Raw genomic sequence first — 22500 nt, 5'->3', positions numbered from 1 at the left:
CATCATCCATCCATCCATCCATCATCCATCCATCCATCCATCATCCATCCATCCATCCATCACCCATCCATCCATCATCCATCCATCCATCATCCATCCATCCATCCATCCATCCATCATCCATCATCCATCCATCCATCCATCCATCCATCCATCCATCATCCATCCATCCATCCATCCATCCATCCATCATCCATCCATCCATCCATCCATCCATCCATCCATCCATCATCCATCCATCCATCCATCCATCATCCATCCATCCATCCATCCATCATCCATCCATCATCCATCCATCCATCATCCATCCATCCATCATCCATCCATCATCCATCCATCCATCATCCATTCATCATGCATCCATGCATCATCCATCCATCCATCCATGCATCCATCCATCATCCATCCATCGATCATCCATCCATACATCCATCCATCCATCATACATCCATCATCCATCCATCCATCCATCCATCCATCCATCCATCATCCATCCATCCATCATCCATCCATCATCCATCATCCATCCATCATCCATCCATCCATCCATCCATCCATCATCCATCCATCCATCCATCCATCATCCATCCATCTATCCATCATCCCATCCATCCATCCATCATCCATCATCCATCCCATCCATCATCATCCATCCATCCATCATCCATCATCCATCCATCCATCCATCCATCCATCCATCCATCATCCATCCATCATCCATCCATCCGTCCATCATCCATCATCCATCCATCCATCATCCATCCATCCATCCATCCATCCATCATCCATCATCCATCCATCATCCATCCATCATCCATCCATCCATCATCCATCCATCATCCATCCATCCATCCATCCATCATCCATCCATCATCCATCCATCATCCATCCATCCATTCATGCTCCTACAGGCGTCCACTTCATAGGTACCAGCCTGGGAGCACAGAGTCTTTTGCTTCTCGAAAACCAAACAGGACTGTCCAACACAGACCTGCCTCCCAGTCAGTTACAGACACCTGGACAAGGCTTCTGGCTGGGCTGCTCTTCTCACTGGAGATGCGATCATGGACCCAGAATGGGGGTTTGACCCAGCAGAACCCATCAGAGTCCACTGAAGGCACATAGGAGAGGCAGCTGGGCAGAAGGGGGACAGCTCCTGACATCATATGCAAGGCCTTGGGTGTATGCTTTTCCATACCAAGAATTTGCAGTTAGGTAAGCTTGTGTAAACTCCCATTTTGATTTTTATGAATTCGTTAGTCTTTGTCATACACCACTGAGTGAGTCCTGAAGCTACATAGCCTACCATCAATTAGATGGTAAAGATGGAAATCAGTTCAAATTGGTCAAAGGAGCTCACCTTTAAAAAACAAAAGACTCAAAATTCTGAAGAAAAATAAATGTTTTGTCATCTGAGATTTTCTCCAAATAAAAAGGCCCATAAGGTAAGAACATGGAAATCTTTTACCACTAGAACTACAATCAGTATTAATTTTTTAGGTAACTAAAATATCCTAACACACATTGTTCAACTATATACATTAATTTGATAAAGCCCCGTTTTAAGTTCCTTCATATTCTTCAGACTATTTTTTAATTAAACTTTTACTTTGAGGTAATTATAGGTCCACATGCAGTTTTCAGAAATCATACAGAGATACCATATACCCTTTACATAGTCTTCTCTAATGACAGATTGCAAAACTATATAGTACAATATCACACCCAGGATACTGACGTCAGTGCCATCAAGATACAGAACATTCCACCACTGCAAGGATCCCTCATGCTGCCCTTTATAAACACTTATCTTTCCCCACTTCCAGTCCTATCCCCTGGCCAACACTAATCTGTTCTCTATTTCTATAATTTTTGTCATTTCAGGAATGTGACATGAATGACTGTCCAAAGCTATCTACAGATTCAGTGCACCCCTATCAAAATACCCATGGCATTTTCCATTTATCTAGACAGCAAATAATCCTAAAATTTGTATGGAATCACAAAAAACCCTGACCAATCCAAGAAGTATTTAGAAAGAACAAAGCTAGAGGAATTATTGCCCCTGATTTCAAACTATACTACAAAGCTACAGTAATCAAACAGTATGGTACTGGCACAAGAATGAGTACATAGACCAATGGAACAGAAAAGAAACCCCAGCAAATAAACCCATGCTTATATGATCAATTAATATACGTCAAAAGAAGCAAGATAATTCAGTGGGGAAAAGACAGCCTCTTGAATAAACGGTGTTGGGAAAACTGGACAAGTATGTGTAAAAGAATGAAACACAAAAATAAACTCAAAATGTATTAAAGACCTAAAACCATAAAACTCCTAGAGAAAAAATTGGCAGTAAACTCTTGAATATCAGTATTAGAAATCTTTTTCTGGATATGTCCCTCCCAGGGAAGAGAAACAAAACCACAAATAAACAAGTGGGACTACATCAAACTAAAAAGCTTCTGCACAGCAAAGGAAACTATTAACAAAATGAAAAGGTAACCTACCATATGGGAGAATATATTTGCAAACAATATATTTGATAAGGGACTAGTATCCAAAATATAAAAAGAACCCATACAACTCAACACCAAAAACACAAATAATCTGATTAAAAATTGGGCAGAGGACCTGAATAGACATTTTTCCAAAGAAGACATACAGATGGACAACAGACACATGAGAAGATGCTCCACATCACTAATCATCAGAGAAGTGCAAATGAAAACCCCAGTGAGAGATCACCTCACACCAGTCAGAATGGCTAGTATCAACAAGACAAGAAATAACAAGTGTTGCCGAGAATGTAGACGAAGGGACCCCTCTGATCCTGTTAGAGGAAATGCACATTGATACAACCACTATGTTCACTGCAGCATTACTTACAATAGCCAAGATACGGAAACAGCCGAGGTGCCCATCAATAGATGAATGGGTCAAGAAGATGTGGAACATATATACAATGTAATATTATTCAGCCATAAAAAAGAAAGAAATGTTTCCATCTTCAACAACAGATGGACCTAGAGGGTATTATGCTAAGTGGAATAAGTCAGTTAGAGAAAGAAGAATACATATGGTTTCACTTATCTGTGGAATCTGAAAAACAAGACAAATAAGCAAAATAAAAACACACAAACACAGAGGATGGATGGTTGGTTGCCATAAGGGTTGGGAGGATGGGTGAAATAGGTGAAGGGGATAAGAGGTACAAACTGAAAATTATAAAATAATTTAGGCACAGGGATCATAGACCAGTGTAGGGATTGGAGCTCGTAATATTGTAATATCTTTGTATAGTGACAGATGGTAACTACACTTATCATGGTGAACATTTATAATATATATAATGGGTGAATCACTAAGTTGTTCATCTGAAACCAAAAATACTGTAAATAAACTATATTTCAATTTAAAACACATTAAAAATGTTATATGAATGGAATCATGCAGTATGTATTATATTGATTGGGCTTGGCTTTTTTCACTCAGGATAATTCCTCGAAGATTCAAAGATTCATCCAAGTAATTGTATATCTCAATCATTCTTTTGTATTGCTAAGTATTATTCCATGGTGTGGCTATATCACAGATTGTTTAGCAATTCACCTACTGAAGGATATTCAGGTGGCTCCCGGTATTTGGCTATTATGAATAAAGCTGCTATGAACATTTGTGTACAGGGTTTTGTGTGGACATAAGTTTCCACTTTTCTGAGATGAATACCCAAGAGTGCCATTGCTGGGTCATATCATAATTGCATGTTTAGTTGTAGAAGAAACTGCCAAATGCTTTCCAGAGTGTATCATTTTACATCCCCATCAACAATGTATGGTACGGGTGATCTAGTTTCTCCACATCCTCACCAGCATTCGGTGTTTATTATTATTTTGTTCTCTTAAATTTTTTAATTCTATCCTTCCTGATAGGTGTGTAGTGATATCTCATCGGAGCTTCAATTTGCATTTCCCTTGTTAACAAAGTTGAATATCTTTTCAGGTACTTAACTTGCCAACTGTATATCCTCTGGTAAAAATGTCTCTTGTCTTCTGCCCATTTTCTAATTGGGTTATTCATTTTTACTGTTGAGTTTTGTTATTTTTGTATTTATATATTTTCCATATTCTCATTCTTTATATATATGGTGTGCAACTATCTTTTCCCAGTCTCCAGCTTGGGAAATGCACGTATCTTCAGGGTCTTTCACATAGCAAAAGTTCTTTTTTCCTAATTGTAATGAGATCCATTTTATCAAATTTTTCTTTTATGGAGTGTACCTTTGGTGTCAAGCCTAAGAATGCTTTCTCTAGCCCCTGAGTCTGAAGATTTTCTCCTACTTTTTTTTTCTTCAGAGGGTGTCATAGCTGCACATTTTACATTTAAGATTTTGATCCATGTGAGTTAAATGTTAAGTTATAAGGTTTGCATCAAGGTTAAGTTTTTTTTTTCTTTTTTCTGTTTTTGCTCATGGATGTTCAATTGCCCCAGCACCATTTATTAAAAAGGCTGTATCTCCTTCCTCCATTGAATTGCTTTTGTACCTTTGTCAAAAATTGGTTGGGCATATTTGTATTCAAATTCATTGAAATGTAATGATCTCTTAAAATTAGGATACTCTGTTATACTTACCTCTATTTTTTATTCATTCCACTAGTTTCCTTTCTGAAGTTTCAGACCTCTTTCTGCTACTTCATGTTTAGAGAATCTCTCCAGCCATTCTTTAAGGGTAAGCTTGCTGGCAACAAGTTCTTGTAGTTTTTTTGACTTGAGAATGTCCTTATTTCCCCTTCACTCATGTAGGACATTTTCATTGAATATAGAATCCTGGATTGACATTCCTTTTCTCTCAGTACTTGAAAAAGGCTGTGCCACTTCCTTCTGGTGTCCATGATTTCATACAGGAAATCTGCTGTCATTCAAATTAGTCATCTAAGTAGTGAGTCCTTTTTCTCTGGTGCTATCAAGGTTTTTTTCCTTGTCTAATTATTTCAATTATGATGTATCCTGCTATGGATTTCGTTAGGTTTATCCTATTTGGAATTGCTCAGCCTCTTGAATATGTATGCTCAGCCTTTCATTAATGTGGGGAAGTTTTCAGACAATGTATCTTCAAATAGCTGTCCAGTACCTCTCTCTCCTCTCCTGGACTCATAATATGAATGTTAGCTCTTTTGTTATTGTCCTGCATATCCCTATGCAGACATATCAATAGAAATTACCCAATTTCTATTGATCTGTCCAGAAATTCACTGATTCTGTCATCATCTCCACTATACTAGGGAGCTGATCCAAGCAGCCTTTTATTTTGGTGACTGTGTTTTAAAGTTCTATAACTTCCATTTGGCTCTTCCATTTATAACTCCAATTTCCTCGCTGAGATTTTCTATTTCTTCTTTGTTTCAAGAGAACTGGTAATCACTTGTTGAAGCAATTTTATAATTTCAACATCTGATTCATGTCAGTATTGGCTTCTGTCGATTGTCTTTTCTCATTCACGTTGTGATTTTCCTGGCTTGTGAGGGTGACAAGGAATTTTTATTGCATTCTGTGCACTTTGGATCATATGAGACTCTGAATCCTATATGATCTTTTTGTCTTAACTGTCAGTCTGTCTACACAAAGACCAAGTAGGTGTGCCTGGAGTAGACATTCACCTTCCTGCCCAGCTCCACTGAAACATAGGTCTGTGGTTGTTCCCTTGGTGTTTGGCTGGAGTATGACAGGTATTGTCACAAAGGTTTTCTGCTATTAGGCTGCCCCTTCCTGGTGGTGTGGATAGAGGTTTTCATTGGAACTTTTCCTTAGGGGGCTGGTCTGTGCCTGTTGTTGGTCCAGGTGGGAAGCTTCTAGAATACTCTATTCAGGACATAGGGGAATCTGTACGGAAACCTAAGAAACTCACCTCCACATCCTTAAGTCTAGGTAATTCATCTTCTTTCCACCTTGCAGCATTTTCCTGTACTTGTTGGGTTATGCCCAGGGCTTTTCAGTTATAAGGGGAAGATCTGATTGGAATGTGACCACTCTGTAGTGGCAGAATCAGAGGTCTAGAGACTCATTTTCATACTCAAAGTTACTCCAGCTCTTCAATACCCACAAATTCAGAGGCGATTTTAAACAAATCCTTAGCCCACTTTCTCTAACAAGTGTCCCATTCATAAGACTTTGTATCTCCAAGTATCACACCGCCCCTTGTCCGTCTGGGAGGACACCTGAAGGAAGGCCCTGAGCCCTGAAAGCATCTTTTCTATTTAATGCTGCACGCACCATCACTGGACACCCGTTTGAGGCTCTGGAAGATATTTCAATGCTACAATATTGAGAAGGGCATGGAATTCAGACCCAGGCAATGGCCAAACAAGGGGAAGTTTGCTGGAGAAATTTAGCTGTACGTTTATATCATTCTTTCCTCTCTTAGCCTAAAAAATGACCATGAAGAAACATTCCCCAAATATGCTTTTTCTCTGAACTACCATGTCCTTGTTTCTCCCTCAAAACACAGAGCTTATTATGGTGTTTCTTCCCCCTCACATTGAAGGTTGGATATTAACGCTGCTCTAATTATTCCGTCTCACCCTGTGTTCCACCTAGGATGCCCTTCTCCCAATCTTCTACTGTCCACTTCTCAGACATGCCCAACCACGTGCTTCTACCACCTGTGTCTACAGCCACAGCAAAGCCATGCCTCCCACCCAGCCAGGGCTTCTCCCAGCCCAGACACAGCATAGGCCTCACGGACACCCTTGGCCATTGCCCTCAGCCACCTTGGCGGGGGCTGCTACCCAGGGGAGGAGCAGCCCTGCACAGCAGGTACCGCAAAGTGACATGAGTGACGGCAGCCAGGGGTCCCAGGAGGTGTGACCCTGTTGTAGCCACAACTACACCTTCAACCTGAACTGTCACCTGGCCTTGTCAGGGTGGTAGCACGGTGGCTACACTGACAAATTTAAAGGCGGCCAAAGGGAAACAGATTTGCTTTACAGAAATCCTTTTTGGGAATTTTCCTAGAATGTTCCAACTGGAAGGGAAATTTCTGTCCCATTTCTTCACACCCTTCTTTAATATATCTTCCTTTTGTGCCACAATATTTATGCAGCAGGCAATGCTCAGAACATCAAGAATACAGCATTTAGCAGACATTTTCCCTGTCCTAACAAAACTTACCTTCCAGTGTGGGAGACTACCTACCCCAGTAATTTTTCAATTGATTGCATCAGGTGCAATAAGAGCTATATAACAAAGGGGTTCTGTTTTCTTTGGAACCTCAGCAAGAACCATATTCTGTCAGTGGCATCAACACAGGTGCCAAGCATAGGTAGGATGGGCACAGAGCAAGAGAGAAAGGAAGGCAGGAACGCTTACACACTGGGGTCCCACAGCCCTCAGGGAAAGAGCAGGACATTTGGTGAGTTTCTATGAACCAGGACAGAGTTCCTGCAGGTGATCACTGTAAGGCGGGGGTGGGCGGGGGCCCCAGGTGTTCCTGCCCAGCGGCAGCCCTACCTCCTTGTTTGTCCTGTCGGCCTGCACCAGCGTTCCGTTCAGGCAAGGTTCCACGTAGTGAAGCTCCTCATTGTACTGCAGATGGAAGAGACAGCCAAGAGGAAATACTGATTACGCGTTTGCAGGCTACCCAGTGTTTAAGGACACATACACCCGTAAACAGAACAGCAGCAGGACCACAGGCCCAACTCATTCCCTAAGGTGGCTTCCTCAGTGGGTGTCCTACTGAACACCGCGCTGAGGGCCAGAGACAGACCATTCTTTTCTTATTTGAGGAGGAAACGTGTAGAGCACATGTTGGTATATGGCGGTCTTCGCAGAATACACAGTTACCTGCTAATCCTTCAGAGGTGGCTCCAGACCCAGGGGCTACCGGGGCATGGCTGACGGCACATGGTCCAGGTAGGATCTACGCAGCCTCCCAGACCTGGCAGATGGAGCTCCAGCTCCTGTCTTTGGCTTCGTGGAGCCACATGTGGGTCACAGGTGAGCAAGGACAGGATGGAGAAAAGGAGAGGCACTGCTGTTCCCCAGCCACCCCGGGAGGCCACGTGGGTGTGGGTCGGCACACTGCTCGCGCACAGCACCACCACCTTCCAGAGAGGGCAATGCTGGCCTTCCCATCACTTCTGATCCAGAATGCCCAAGGATATGTCCTTTGTTTTTGACCAAAGTTCATAGCTAGGAAGCGGAACTTAAATGCGCTCATCTCCATCCCTCTCACCACGTCCTGTAGCATAGCTAGCCTGGCTCTCCCAAAACACAGAGCTAGTCATGCAGCCTCTGATCAACCCCAGTCACACCCACTTTGCTCCGCAGATGGACCCTCCAGGGCTTGGCAGGGCTCTGGGCCCAGGGCCTGTGGCCTTTCCAGAATCTTCACTCATTAGCCCTCCCCTAAGCTTAGCACCAGCCAGCCCTAACTCCCTGCCTGTCCTCTAAGATGTCCCATCATTTCCGTCAAGCCTGGCACCACACGACCCCTACCTGGAGCCCCGGTTCCAGCATCTCCCTGCTGACCCCAGCCACCCTGGGGGTCAGCTCACCCCTTCCTCCTCTGGAAAGCAGCCCCTGGTGCTAAGGAGACTGCTGTCCTGTATGCACCCAAATGCCAACTGCCTGGTGCCTGGATCCTTTACCGTGAGGTGGGGCCACATCATGAGGGCTGTGTCTGGTTCCTCAGTGCGTCCCCTGTGGCAAGCACAGGGCTAGGCCCACAGCAGTCAACACAGAACACTTTGTTCAATGAGAGTGCCATGGCATTTCCCCTCCAGGGACCAGAGGCCCAGGCCAGAGCTCCAGAGGAAATGAGAAAACCATGTCTCCCGGGCCCTGCTTTTGAGTGAAGTCTGGCTAAGGGGTCTGGACTCTGAGCCTGCGGGCAGTGGGGACCAGGGAGGGCTGGGAGCAGGGGAGCGAGTGAGATGGACACGCGCTGGGACCGCAGCTCTGGACTCTGCAGGGCCAGGCAGGAGGGCTGCCCAGCAGCCGCCACAGCACCGACAGAGGTGCGAGAGGTTTGGCATCCATGTTTCCTAAGCTGGCAGGAGCGGTGATGCTGATACCAGCCGCTCCCCAGTACTGAGCACTTACTTCATCCAAACCCAGGTGAGACTGCCTCCAACACCCTGACCTCATTTGGTAAGCACTTTACATGGGGAAACTGAGGCAGAGCAAGGATGACTGACTTGCCCAAAGTCACTAGGGAGGAAGTACATCAGGGTGCCATCCAGATCTAAACCCAGGCCGTCTGACCTCAGGGCCATTGAGCAGGACCTCAATGCCCCCCAATCTCTCCTCTTCTCCCAAGCCTCAGGGTTACCCACCACTCTGATGCTTTCTCCCTATTTAATCTTTGTTCTCAGTCAAACAAAAGCATTTGAAAAATTATAGCTCAATGGCCTTAGAGCTTAGATCTCCTCTGATGAGGCATGGAGGAAAACAACACATTTATGCAGCTCTAAAATCAGCCACTGAAAAATGGGAGTGTGACTTCTAGTCCAAAAGTGGAATGTCATCTCAGAAAGCAATGGCACAGACCAACCTGAAGGAGAACTTCTACCAAGTTCTCAGCCCAGACTGGCCTGACACTGGATATTGCCAGGAAAAAAATAATAATAATAAAAATAGCCATTCCCCTCCCCCGTACCTGTCTTGTTGACTGTTTTGGTTCAGGTTGATGATATGACCATTTCTAGAGCCTGTGCCATGATCAATCTTAGCTAGCCACAGCTATCCTATTCTCTTTTGCTGGACATACTGTTGTGGCCTGTCTTGCAGCAAGGCTGGTCAGGTGACTTATTCTCAGCCAGAGGGTAGTTTTCTGGGCAGTTTCAATAATTTTTTTTTTTTTTTTTTGCTATTAAAGGAAAACTTCTATACTATACCCACTGCCTTCTTTTCAACTTGGGATGCCTTGTGGAGCTGTGGCAGCCACTTTGCAACCATGAGGTTATAAGATTGAGAAGGGAGAGCAAGGCTCAAGGAAAACAGAGCACCCTGGATCTAGTATGGGTCCCTTGATGGCACTACTGTTGCACAGCTGTATCAAACTGCAGCTGCCCTCCCCCAGGCTCCTTCCACGAGATATGGAGATGCATATAGGCTGAAGCAATCTATCCTTACTGAGTTTTTCTGCAATTTACAGCCCCTAACTTCCCAACTCCATTTTCCTAGATGAACTTTAAGACCTCATTTACACTCTACCTTAACGCGTTCCCAGTTAATTCCTGGGGTTGTACAGTCTGAGGTGGGAGGCAGAACCCTGTGTTCGGGTCCTGCCTCTGCCGTGTACTCACTAGGGGAAATCACTAACCCTCTTAGATCCCAGACTCGTATGCATAAGAAGGTGCTAATTCCTCTGTTTACCCTGCAGAGCCCCCGGTGAGGGTGCAGTGAGGCATTAGACCTGAAACTGCTTTGCTAATGTCAAGGTGTGTACATGCTGGGGGCCACAGAGGGGGTGTACAAGGAAACACCACCAAGATGCTCTTGCCCTCATCAGGAGGAACATGTGCAGTAATCAAAACCGTGCATGGCAGCACTGTGTGAGCCATGGCCACAGGGGAGGAATCTGCCCCTCTGGCCCCCTGCCAGCTTGTTAGTGGGATCATCCGAGCTTGAAGCTGACTGAGTGCCCTTGACTAAATCGGGAAGGAGCTATGCTGAGCGATCAGGTCGGTCCGACCGAAGGGAGCTGCGCTCAGCTGTCTGGGTGAGGGAGCGCTGCACGCTGAGCCGCTGGACCCAGGAAGCCCACCGGCTGTGCCGCTCACCACGCGGCCCTGCACTCTTCCTGAGGGGGACCCCAAGGGCGCCCCCCATGGGGAACTGCCTCCTGGCTTCCAGCAGCTCTCCATTTGGAAATCTTTCAGTTTCATATTTTAACGGATGTTCCCTAGGTTACCACTTCACAAAACAGTGATGTGGGATGGCCATAATAACTACCGAAGATCAGGGGACCTCCAGCCCTAAAATACGATGGCCTTATGAACAGCTCTCCTTCACCCATCCCTGCTTACACAATCAGATACCCACAGTCTGAGGAAGGGAAGCCTGCAATGCACATTGTCACTGGCCACGTGGAATTGCCTTCTGCCATTTGCTTTTGCCCCCCACACCAGGACTGAACCCTAGAGAGGCACTCAGCCATGCCCCTCCCCGCTGTCATGGCTTATCCTGCCTGCACACTTCTGGGGAACGGGGAAAGGCTCTTAGCAGCACAGGAGAGGGCCCTGACAGCCCTGGAGAGGGTCCAACCAGCCCACCAACTGCGTGGTGGGGAGATGTGCCAGCATGTCCACCCCGTGAAGTCCTCTGCGGTTGCCCTGAGATGGGCCTGCATCCCTCTGCGTCTCCTTCCCCACTTCCCCTCCTGTCAAATGCAGCTGGTGACCTTGGCCATGGTGCCTGGGCTCTTGGAACCTCAGCCTGTGTGCCAGGGACATGGAGGCTGAACGGCACCCTGCTCACAAGCTCCCTGTGCAGGTGGGATGAGATAATTCGGTAAAGAGTCAACACCGAAATTGGCATGGAAGAAAAGGAAAGTGTGCCTCTGGGTGTGCCCGCACCCAAAAGAAACACAGCACGTGAGTGTGCAGTGGGCTCGGTAGATGCGCCTCCACGGGGAGTGCTTGCTCCGCAGGAGGGGGCACAGTGGCGACCCGCCCTGGGACCCGTGCTCTCCGGAAAGGACCGACCACATCGGTTGGAAAGAAGAGCTGCGCCAGGCGGCCCCCATGGCTCTGAAAGCGCAGGACGGAAGCCACCACTGAGTGTGGCCACCCATGGTCTGCTCTGTGTCACTCTGCACCTCTCAGGTTTCAGGGTTTTGGCAAACTGGGAGCCGAGAGTGCAGCCAGCCAGCTTTCTTGCCACGTCCCCTCCAGGAGGTCCCCCCACAGAGCCATGTTCCCTCTGCTCTCTGCATATTAAGGAAGCACCTGCTATGTGCCAGGGACATAAATACTGGCTACATTTGCACATGATCTTCCTTTTGCATGAACCACTTTTTCTTACTTTTATTACTAAAAGAAAATGCCTATTATGTCTGAAGATGATGTCTGCTTTTCCTTTTCCTGATAGAAAATGTTTTTCTGGGATGCTGCACTGGTCCATCCAACATCAAAAACAAGCCAGGTCTTTTTCAGGTTAGAGGGGGTCCCTCTGCTGGCTCCTCCCAGGCACCGCCCCAACTTCCCACATGCGGACCCCGGACTCAGTGCTAGACAGAAAGTGCCACACGGCCACCTGCCTCTGCCCTCCTTTTTGCCCAACCCCTGTAAGCATGCCCTCCATCTCCTGTTTTAAAGACACAGGAAATCCTCAGCAGGAATTTCAATGAGGATCTAAAACAGGAAAGGCAAGTTTTAAGTTTCATGGAATGAATGGCCAGGGCTGGACTCGCCCACCAGGATGAACGGGCGGCGCAGAACCATGTCACACGGTGGCTCAGGCGACTCGCAGCCCAGAGACCAGAGCTTGGGGAACAGCCCACTGGTTCTGGATGACACTGAGGACCCTGAACTCTGCTTAATGCTGGAAGCTGGGCATGATGGACGAAAGCCATGGGGCCTCCAGACCTGACAGCAGGTCACGAGTTGCCTGGAAGCGAGGATGGGGGTCCCTGACTGAGGAGGCGCCTCTGGGGCCCGTCTCTGCTCGCCCCCCTACAGCAGGGACTCCTTCCATCTCTGCCATCATCTCCATGAGGCCCGGTGCCTCCCAGAGATGTGTGATCTGGCCTCTCCGTCCAGTCCTCCTTTCCTTCCTCACGACCCCCACCAGGCCCCCCGACACCCACCTCTCCCCAGACTGCAGACACGGAACTCCTGCTACTCAGGCCACCAGGCCTGTGCTTCCTGGGGGCAGGGAGAGCCAGCCCCCCTGCACACAGCACTTTCCTCCCCGCCTGTTGATCCCCTGCCTCCTGCCTTCCCCCTGTGGGTGCCTGCCCAGAGCCCGCCTCCGCTCAGCACTTCCTCACGAAGCCACCGCCGATCCCCCAGGCGGCTCTCCCAGGACCCTGCGTGCCTCTCCAGGGCCTCACTGTCCCCGTCCTGCTTCCTTCCCAGGTGCCCCGCACCCAGCGCTCACACCCACAAAGCATCCAGGTCCACAAGGGCAGCCCCGCTACTGTCCTCTTCATAATCAATAGTATTTGTCGAATTAATAAATAACCAGAACAAAGAAACAAAAAGGCAGAATCACAGAGAAAATTACTGACAGAAAGGGAGAGGAAGAAAGATTGGGGGAGAAAAGTGGACAGAAAGACAAAACAAATAAAAAACAAACAAGACGTGAATCTCTACCTCCTTAAAAAACAGATAAACAAAAAGCAGAGGAAATAAGTGGTACCTTTTATAGAATCCTAAATTCCCTCAAAGCCCCATGCAACTAAAATGCTGGCATGCTGAGACAATGCAAGAAACTGACAGGATCGCTGGAAATCCATTCAATAGTTTTATAGTTGTGTTGGTGCACTTTTGATTAAGTAACTTTCAGAATGAAAATGTGGAGGGATTACGTAATGAAGCAGCCGAACCCACAGCATTTTCACCAACACAGGGATTCTTTCCCATTACAAAAGCCTCTTATGTAATTTGAAACACGACTGGACGCAATTAGTAGTACAGAACAAATGAGCCATCCTCATACTTTTAATGCGGAATCGATTACTTTAAAAAGCAAAATCCACAGCAGGCCAAACACTGGAGGAATGGTTCTAAAGAAAATTCTGCAAATTATAACCAGGGCGCCAGAAAGTTCTGGGTGGAACTAACAAATGATGCTCTCCCCTATTCAGCTCTGTACAAACACTGGGCTGCAGGAGGCATTTTCAATTGATTTAACACTATCGGCCCAGATAATATACCGTGTTCATTTAATGCATGGCTTAGGCTTCTGTAAAATGATTTTTCAAATTTCAGCCTCAGACAGAATTAGCACCCTCATTTTTATGATAATGTTGTTAATTTAATGCATGGTTTGGAGTCTGACTTCAAAATGAATCAGAAAAATACACCTATTCTCCTGTCAGTGACACCTCTCTTCATGCACCAGTGGTTTGACCTTAAATTTTAACTTCGACTGCTCAAAATTACTCTCATATTTCAAGTATTTTTTATAATTCAATCACTTAGTTCATCAGTCTTCGATAGATTTTTCAATCCCCTGCCCATGAAAGCTGAAACGACTTTGAGCATCATCTTTCCATGTTTATTCCCTGGAAAGACCTGGATTGGAAGGTTTTCAGATAATACACAAGATGTGCTAAGGGATGATCTTCAAACAAACATGCAAGCATACAAAAATGACTGGAATGGCCAAGGAGGGGATGCCTTTCCCACCATTTATGCCTCTGTTCTCCTTGCCCCCTTATGGCACTGAAAATCAAATGATTTGATTTGAAAAATCGAAAGCAATGATGAATTAGATTTGTACAAACATCTATAATGCATGAGGGTTTCCAACACTGCAAATAAAGATTGTATTCTTTACTCTCTCTTTAAAACACTGCAATGCCTCCTAAAACGTCTACCCAGCAAGTAAGAGAAGGCTGACAGAGTAATGAAGGGTGGAATGGTAATGTCCCATCTCGTGGATGGGATTCGGCCGACAAGAACGATGCACTCAAACAGATTTGCAGGGCATTCTGGGAGGAGTTTCCCCTCTCCCATCTCCCTGCACTGCCAGGAGCTGGCGGGGGGCGTCCTCCGCTAGATGGAGGGCCATTCTAAGCAGACTGAAGAGACACCTACACCAGAATACTAGAGCCATTTCGCCAGTGTGGAAACAGGAGAAAGTGATGGAGAAAGGAAAACCGCAGCGCAATTCGGCAAAACTAGTGACACACTGAGCCTTGGGGGATAAATCAAGCACATGCAGATGAAGATTTGCCAATTACAAATCTACTGTTTAGGACCCTCTGCATGTTGCTACTGTGGATCGGACATTTGTGCCCCCCACTAAATCCCTATGTGGAAGTCCTAACCCCCAGTGTCATGGTATTACGAGGTGGGGCTTTGGGGGTGATAGGGTTAAAGTCATGAGGGGGTGGGCCCCCCATGACAGACTGGTACGCACTTAAGAGGAGACAGGAGGAAGTTTGTTCTTTCTCCACAAGCACTTAAGAAAGGCCTATGAGCACACGGCGAGAAGGTGGCTCTCTCCAAGCCAGGAAGGAGGCTCCATCAGAAACCAAATCCCGCCTGACCTTGATCTTGGACTTTCCAGCCTCTAGAACTGTGAGAAAATACACTTCTGCTGCTTAAGCCCCCCCAGTCTATTTTATTACAGCATTTGTAGTTTAGTTGTATTTTATTACAGCCGATGGAGCTGACTAACACGGTTTCTAAGCAGGTAAACATCATGCCCCACTTAGTGGACATTCTGATAAGACCTACCCATGCATACCCTCTTTGGGGCAGGAATTTCACTTCCAGATTGCACTCCATGGAAGCCCTCAACCCTGCAAACATACACGCAAATCCACTGCGGAGCGCTTGAACGGAGATGGCTAACAGCGTATCATCCAGCCAAGGGGCACTGGCTGAAAAATTCACGCCAGCTCTAGGTGATGGGGTGCCCTGCTCTTCAAACACGCCAATTACAACACAAGTAGAGAAGAAACGTGCTGAGTATTTTGTAAAATTTGACTCTATTTTTGTAGAAAATTATGTGTGTTCATAAACACAAAAAAATTAGTGGTTCCTTTTATGATCTCGGGCTTTTAGTATAAATTCACTAACATATTTGCCCCATTCCCTTACCCCTGAGGGGACAGAGTTCATGATTTGACTGTAGAGGCTTCCAGTAAAAAAGTTCAGAGTATCATTCTAGTTGTCGAAATAATTATGTAAAAAGTCTTGAAGCTGATCGTTTATATTAAAACTAACAAACAGATGTACAGTGAGGGTTGATGGATTTCTTTAAAGAAGGGGACAATTTTAGGTAAAAAAATAATAATTTTTTCCTTAACTGTTCTATAGTAACTGGCATGTCTACTTTAATTATCTTAATCAGCCTCTCTTCATTACAGAGTTGACACTGTTTGTATGTCTTAATGAACTTACAGAGATTATTTCAATCGATTGGTTTTGTTAACAGAACAATAAATCCTGACTGATAAAGGATGCACCATGTAATTAGTTAGCTCTCCTTATTATGCAAATTTCTGCTGCAATGCGTAATAAAAGATTAATAAGAAAGATAGTTCCAAATTAGCTGCTTCTTATCTGTACATGCTTCAGGATATGCGGGGATCAGGCCATTTCTGCATATTCACAATGAGACCGGTAACTACAGTAACTTTTCCTGATATGGAAACCAGGGTTGTGTGTGAAGGTCTCCTTGGAAAGCCCGGTACCCCAGGGCCAGGCAGATTCACAGTAAGTGCCTGAGGGTTTTCTACGCCCCACGTTTTCTACGCCAGCAGGAAGCAGGGTGAGGGAAACCTGCACAGTTTGAGTCCCCACTGCTAGTGGCTTCTACCTCTTGGTCCCCAAGCACTGGCACAGAGCTGAGGAAAATCCAGTAAGACAGTCCACATGGGCACTTAGCAGGGGGCTTGCACACAGTGGGTGCTCTGTGGAAGGCAGCTGCTGCCATCAGCCTGTCGGCGGATATTGGAACAGATACTGCTGGGCACTGTCCTAGACAAGGAAACAGCTCAGTGAGAGAACAAGATGAACTCCTGCTCCCGTGGAATTTATCATTCTCCTTCCTTCCCTCTTCGTCTCTTGGGCTTCTAAATCTGAACCTGTAAGTCAGGGTGCCCCCCACTTGTGCTTCTTGCTAAGTCTCTTCAGAAGCCCACAGGCGGGACACTAATTCAAACAACTCTGCAAGCCCAGTCCCCTTTAAACACCTGTGCCCCTGCCAAGCAAACAGAAGTGGGTGTTGTGCCCTTGCAGAAGGCCGCCCAGAAGTAGGGTGGCATGATGACACACTGCCCCGGACCCTGGAAGCCAAGTGGCCCACAGTGACCATGTTCCTGGAGTGCATCCACGCTGCTCTGCACGTAGCACCCCTCCCTTCACCTCCCATCACTGACCACAGCCCCCTGCGCCCTGGCTCAGTCATCCTGGCAGCACTCTGGTAGGTGAGGGGACTGCACCCACTTCACAGCTAGTGGCTAATGCTCAGATCTGAGTGTTTTACCCCAAGATGCTCCACTGGCAGATCCAGGATTCAGAGCAGTCCCGGCTCCAGAGCTCACACTTTGTGCCCCTCACCAGGCTGCCTCTGCTGCAACCCCACCTGTCCCTGACCGAGGGGATGTGGCCAAGCCTGGGACCACCACGTACGAGCACCTGGGTACATACTCAAGGGAGAGAAACGGGCCCACTGTTTCTACGACCTTTGGGAAAAGAGTGGGAGGGGCATAAGGGGCTGAGAACTGTATCAGAGACCTGGGCAGAAGAGGAAAAGAAGTGGCAGTGAATGCCTGCAGCAGTGCCCCTTTCTAGGCAGCGTACCCTGCCTGGGCTTGGCCTGGGTGACCTTAGGAAGGTCACAATTTTGACCTCAGCAGCTTCATCCGAGAAAAAGCCAAAACCACCCCCTACCACCTAGAGTCGGGGAAAGGAACGAACAACGCGCACCTGAAGAGTGAGCAAATGGCACATAGTAGGCACTTAACCTATGCCACTTTTGTTTCTGAAGCTGAGCTGAAGTGTTCTGCGAGTCTTAAACCGCTCTCCACACTTCGCTTGTTTCGGCGTCATGGTTACAGTTCCTATCGTTGTCATCAGAGTGATCCAGTGTCAGGTTAAATTCCCCGCGAGGAAATCTAGCCATTTAAGGGAACCCTTGCTGGGTCGAATTGCCCCAGGATCTGGGAAGGCTGGCTCCCCGGAAGGACCAAATCTGGGGCTACTCTTGCAGAGGACAGTGCCTGCCTGCTGGGCGAGGAGAGGAATGGGCGGCACCGCTTTCGCAGCCTCGGAGAGCCCCTCTGATGTCCTGACTCTGGTCTCACATGGGACTCCCCGGTCCCCATCCTGGGGCGGCCAGTGCTGTGTACACAAAGGCAGTAAGAACGCTACCCGGCTGCTGCTGAGAACAAATGAACCCACAAAGCAAAGAAAGCATCAAACAGCTGCACTCACAGCAATGATGTTGAAGAAGTCGTCGTCCCCCAGCGTATCCAGAATAGATGAGACTGTCTGCTTCGCGATAGTCAGACGGAGCCCCTTCATGCTGCCACTGACGTCAACCAATATGACCACATCTTTCGGAGAAGTCGCCGCCTGGATGTACCTAGGTCGGCGGAAAATTAAGTGGAAATGAACCCCAAACCTCTCTGCAAGTTTTCTCTTTAAAAAACAGCTCAGAGGTTTGACTCTTTCCTACCATTTTCGGTTCCTACAGTCGAAGGCGATGACTCCGTTCTCATCTGGCTCCCATTTAATCCCTAGAAGAGAGGTGGAGTTGTAAGAAACCCAGAAACTTCACATAGTGATTCACAGCATTTCAAGGCTGCTCTGCATCGCTGACTGAATGCACAGGGTGAAAAATCACATGCAAAGACCATCCCTGGAGCTCATCACAGCTCCATGATCAGCTGGGGTGGCACTTCAGGGCCGTCACGCTATGGCGAACATGACCTTGGCTTAGTTGCGCCATGACCTGCTGGGGAGTGATGACATCTCTAGCAACGTGCTGTCCATCAAAAAAGGACACGACTCCAGCCCCTTCCCATGGCTAACGATAAAGTGGGCCAAGGCCATTTCTAACTGGCCAGCAAGTTGCTGGACCTGGAGGCATCGTTCATAGATCTCGGGTAGGGGCAGGCTCCATCCCTGAACCTCGCTAAGGTACAGTCCAGATAGCATGCCAGGTAGAAAGCTTTGGATACACCTCCACATCCACATATACCCAGCTTTTAAAATCAGGAATTTTGGCCTGGCCTTCCACACTGAGATGGAATAAAAGGCCCCAATTACACTGTATAATAAAGTTTGAATTTCAGGCTTTGAAGCCTGGAGAGTCTTGCCCACATGTAAGAAGGGACCCCACATCCTCACTTGCGTGGTTTGCAGCCTGACCGGGATGTGCTAATGCTTGACATTGTCTTGCTACAACTTCATTTTTAAGAATAAAATTTCACTTGAAAACAAAAATATTTACTGCCTAAGAATAAGATAGAAAATCATTGTTTTCAACTATTAGTGCTGCTCAGGGATGGAGGATTTGAAACAGAAACATTCTGGAGTTAAGAAGATGATAACAAATCTTATTTTCATAGGAGAAAATCTGACTAAGAGCATAACACTGAGTTTCTCCTTCACAATTAATAATGGCCAGCTTTTTGGACCACACTGGGCTAATAACAGGCATGTGCTTAAGATAACCTCCCCAAATTATGATGCAGAAAACTGTGAGATGGCAGCGTGCACCCAGAGAGTCATTCTGTTCCATCCTCCTTGCCCCTACATTCCGGCCTGCAAATGGGCTTAATTTAAAGAGCTCCCTGCAACAAACCAGAAATCAGAGGTATGAGAAGCCACTGCCAATTGGAGTTCATTAGGTAATGAAGATAAAATAAAACTGACGTGATACTGTACACTGAGGGCAAGAATGTGCTCTATTTTAAAAACATCTGACACACTGCTTTGCATGAGGCCAAATGCAGCTGGGACGGCACAGTCTTGACACATGATGACACTCTAACCAGGGGAGGCTGGGTAACGTTCTGATCTGTAATTCCACAAGGAACTGGTTTGAATCCTAATAAAGACGATGTGATTTTGTGTGTTGACCTGTGACCAATGTTCCGTGGAGGTTGCTTGAACTGAACTGTGGTGGGTGTTCTTCGACCCCGGCCCTAGCTGAGCACCCCGCCCAGCCCTGCTCCCTGTCACACTGCGGCCCATCACTGCCCCTCCATCCAGAGGAGAAAGTGTGCAGTTCCCTTCTACAGTCCTCCATCTAGGCCAGGGGCCAGGGGGAAGGAATTAACAACACTCGCTGTTCTCCTGCTGGATTGAGACCATTTCCCTGCAAACGGGCTTGAACTCTTCCCAGGCACAGCTGTTTGAAAAGTTGACATGAAATTCGTGTGCTGGGAAAACCTGCAAAGGATGCAATTCCACAGGGAAAGTCAACCCAATGGGATGATGCAGAGCCTTCTGCATACTGAGCAGAATTGTCTGCCAGCCGGTAGACACACGGCAGGGACTGGCAGAGATGGAGTGGCCCCTGCTTGCCCTCGGAAAGCCTTCTGGCCAGCACAGCGGGGAAGCTGACCCCAAGCAGACAGGCTGAAGGAGAAATGCCTGTGGCCATGGTATGCAAAAGGCAATTCCAGTCCCTGCTTGCAGAAGGCATCTCCTTGCAGGCACGAGCAGAATGGTGGTAGAGGCATTTTCTAGGGCTGCTGAAACAACGGCTCACAAACCAGGTGTTCCCTCCACTTCTGGATGACAGATGCCCAAACTCCAGGTGCTGGCAGGGCCCTGCTCCCTCTGCGGCTCCAGGGAGGGGCCCTTCCTGGCCTCTCTGAGCTTCTGGCAGCTCCAGCCACTCCTGGGGCCCCTTGGCCTGGAGCCACATAACTCCAATCTCTTCCTGTCTCCACGTGGCCACCTTCCTCTGTGCTGTGTGTCCTCACCTCTCTCAAGGACACCAGGACTACTGGATTTAGGGTCCACCCTTACCCAGCATTATCTCACCCCAATTTAACTTAACTCCATTTGCAAAGATGCTATTTCCCAGTGAGGTCTCATTCTGAGGCTCCAGGTAGACAGGAATTTGGTGGCGGACACGCTTTAACCCACTACATACGGGGAGGACTTGTTAAGACAAAAGTGAGGGGTGGCCACAGAGCGAAGAATACCCAGCAGAGTGAACAACACCTGCAAAGGTCCTGAGGCTGGGAAGAGCATGTCAAGTTCAAGGGACCACGGAATGCTGGTGTGGCCCCACGCAGAGAATATCCACACCGGAGGCCAGGAGCCCCACTCATGCCTGGAATGAGTGTGAACTCCGGATACACTCGGGCAAGAAAGCAGAGCTATCCCCCTGCTGAGGGGCATGGGCACCCACCACCGGCTCATCCTATCCTGCCACCCTAAACATCCTGGGAAGAAAAACATCCTTGAGAAAAGGAGACGAGAGGTGCACCCTCTGTCCAGAACCAAGCCCTGGGTGACCACGTGACATTTATCAGGGCAGTGAAGCCCCTCTGCAGGGCTGTGACCCATGCCTTAGTAACATAGGAAAGATATAGAAATTTTTTACAAAGTCAAAATTCTGCTTCAAATGTCATAAAAGAAATGTATTTCCGAGTTAACTGCTGCGACTAATTTTCCAAACCTCGTATGTAAACTAGTGTCCCCTACCATATAAACCCTTTATGGGGATTCTCTTACATTATGGGCCAAATGTTTGCATCCCCCCAGAATTCACAGGCTGCAGCCCTAACCCCTATGAGATGGTTTTAAGAGGTGGGGCCTTTGGGAGGAATTAGGTTTAGATGAGATGATGAGGGTGGAGTGCCCACGTGGGATTAGTGCCCTTCGAGGAATAACAGACACAGCAGAGCTTCCTCTCTCTACCACATGAGGACACAGGGGGATGGCGGTGCGGCAGGTCCACAAGACCGTTCTTAACGGCCGCCACCTTGATCTGGGACTTCCAGCCTCCAGGACTATGAGAAATAAACGTCTGCTGTTTAAACCACCACCTGTGGTATCTTCTTATAGCAGCCTGAGATGAGTAATACGCCTTTGTTTAAAATTTCCTATGACCACAGTTTGAGGACTTGCTGATAGAGACAACACATGATCAGCAGCTGCTTCTTACCTGCTCCACCTTCACCCAAATGCCACGCGGCAAGATGGTGAGATGGCTTATGGCGTCCTCAGTGGCTCAGTGCCCTACCATGCTCTATTTTCAGCGACATCTGCCTTAAATTTACTCTCTCTTGAGTGTCTCAAAGCAGATTGCAATTTGGTGACGCTGGAACTTTAACAGACCACTGTTTATTATAGTGTTATCTTTAATAGCATGCTTATTGTTTACATTTCCGTGAGCTCCAGGAGGATCTATACATGCCCTGCTGAACACAGCTCTCAGGAAATGTTGACTAATCTGACAACGCGGGCTCATCTCCAGGGACAGATGCTGTGTGCAGGGCAATCAGCTCCTCCGGGCAGAGGCTGGCAGTCTCTGTGCCTCAAAGTGGGAAGACATCAGGTGCCTAGTCTTACTTAATGAAAACATAAAAGACTCTACTTAATTGTCGCAAGATTATGCAGGGTGTTTTTCCCTCCTTTTAGGTTGGGCTTGTTAATTTCTGCAGCTGTGATGTTGGTACAATTGCAGCCCCGAGTCCTATTTTCACAACTTGTGAGCAAAATTAAAACTTCCCTTTTTAATTAAAATTCAAACCAAAGCCAGAATTACATTCCTATTGTAAAGCAGAGGCCTGGGAAAGGCCCAGAAGGAACACCTGCTCCAAGGGCATGATAGGCAAACTGACAAACA

The 22500-nt window shown here is 47.2% G+C and overlaps 1 protein-coding gene across 7 annotated transcripts in view; it reads right to left on the bottom strand.

The window, feature by feature from the left end:
* The window catches only part of CACNA2D3 (calcium voltage-gated channel auxiliary subunit alpha2delta 3), a 699185-nt gene that overhangs the window by 348982 nt on the left and 327703 nt on the right, over positions 1 to 22500 (bottom strand). For all 7 annotated transcript variants that reach the window (XM_073230729.1, XM_073230727.1, XM_073230728.1 and 4 more), the window contains exons 7-9: positions 18364 to 18424; positions 18120 to 18270; positions 7510 to 7584 (exon numbers count right to left, since the gene is read on the bottom strand). In XM_073230729.1, coding sequence (XP_073086830.1) covers positions 7510 to 7584; positions 18120 to 18270; positions 18364 to 18424 — 287 coding nt within the window. The remainder of the gene's footprint in view (positions 1 to 7509; positions 7585 to 18119; positions 18271 to 18363; positions 18425 to 22500) is intronic.

Source organism: Manis javanica, chromosome 3, assembly GCF_040802235.1.
Source record: "Manis javanica isolate MJ-LG chromosome 3, MJ_LKY, whole genome shotgun sequence".
In the NCBI taxonomy this organism is placed as follows: Eukaryota; Metazoa; Chordata; class Mammalia; order Pholidota; family Manidae; genus Manis; species Manis javanica.
Note: the sequence above shows the minus strand (reverse complement) of the source record. Positions and strands in the feature narration are given on the sequence as shown.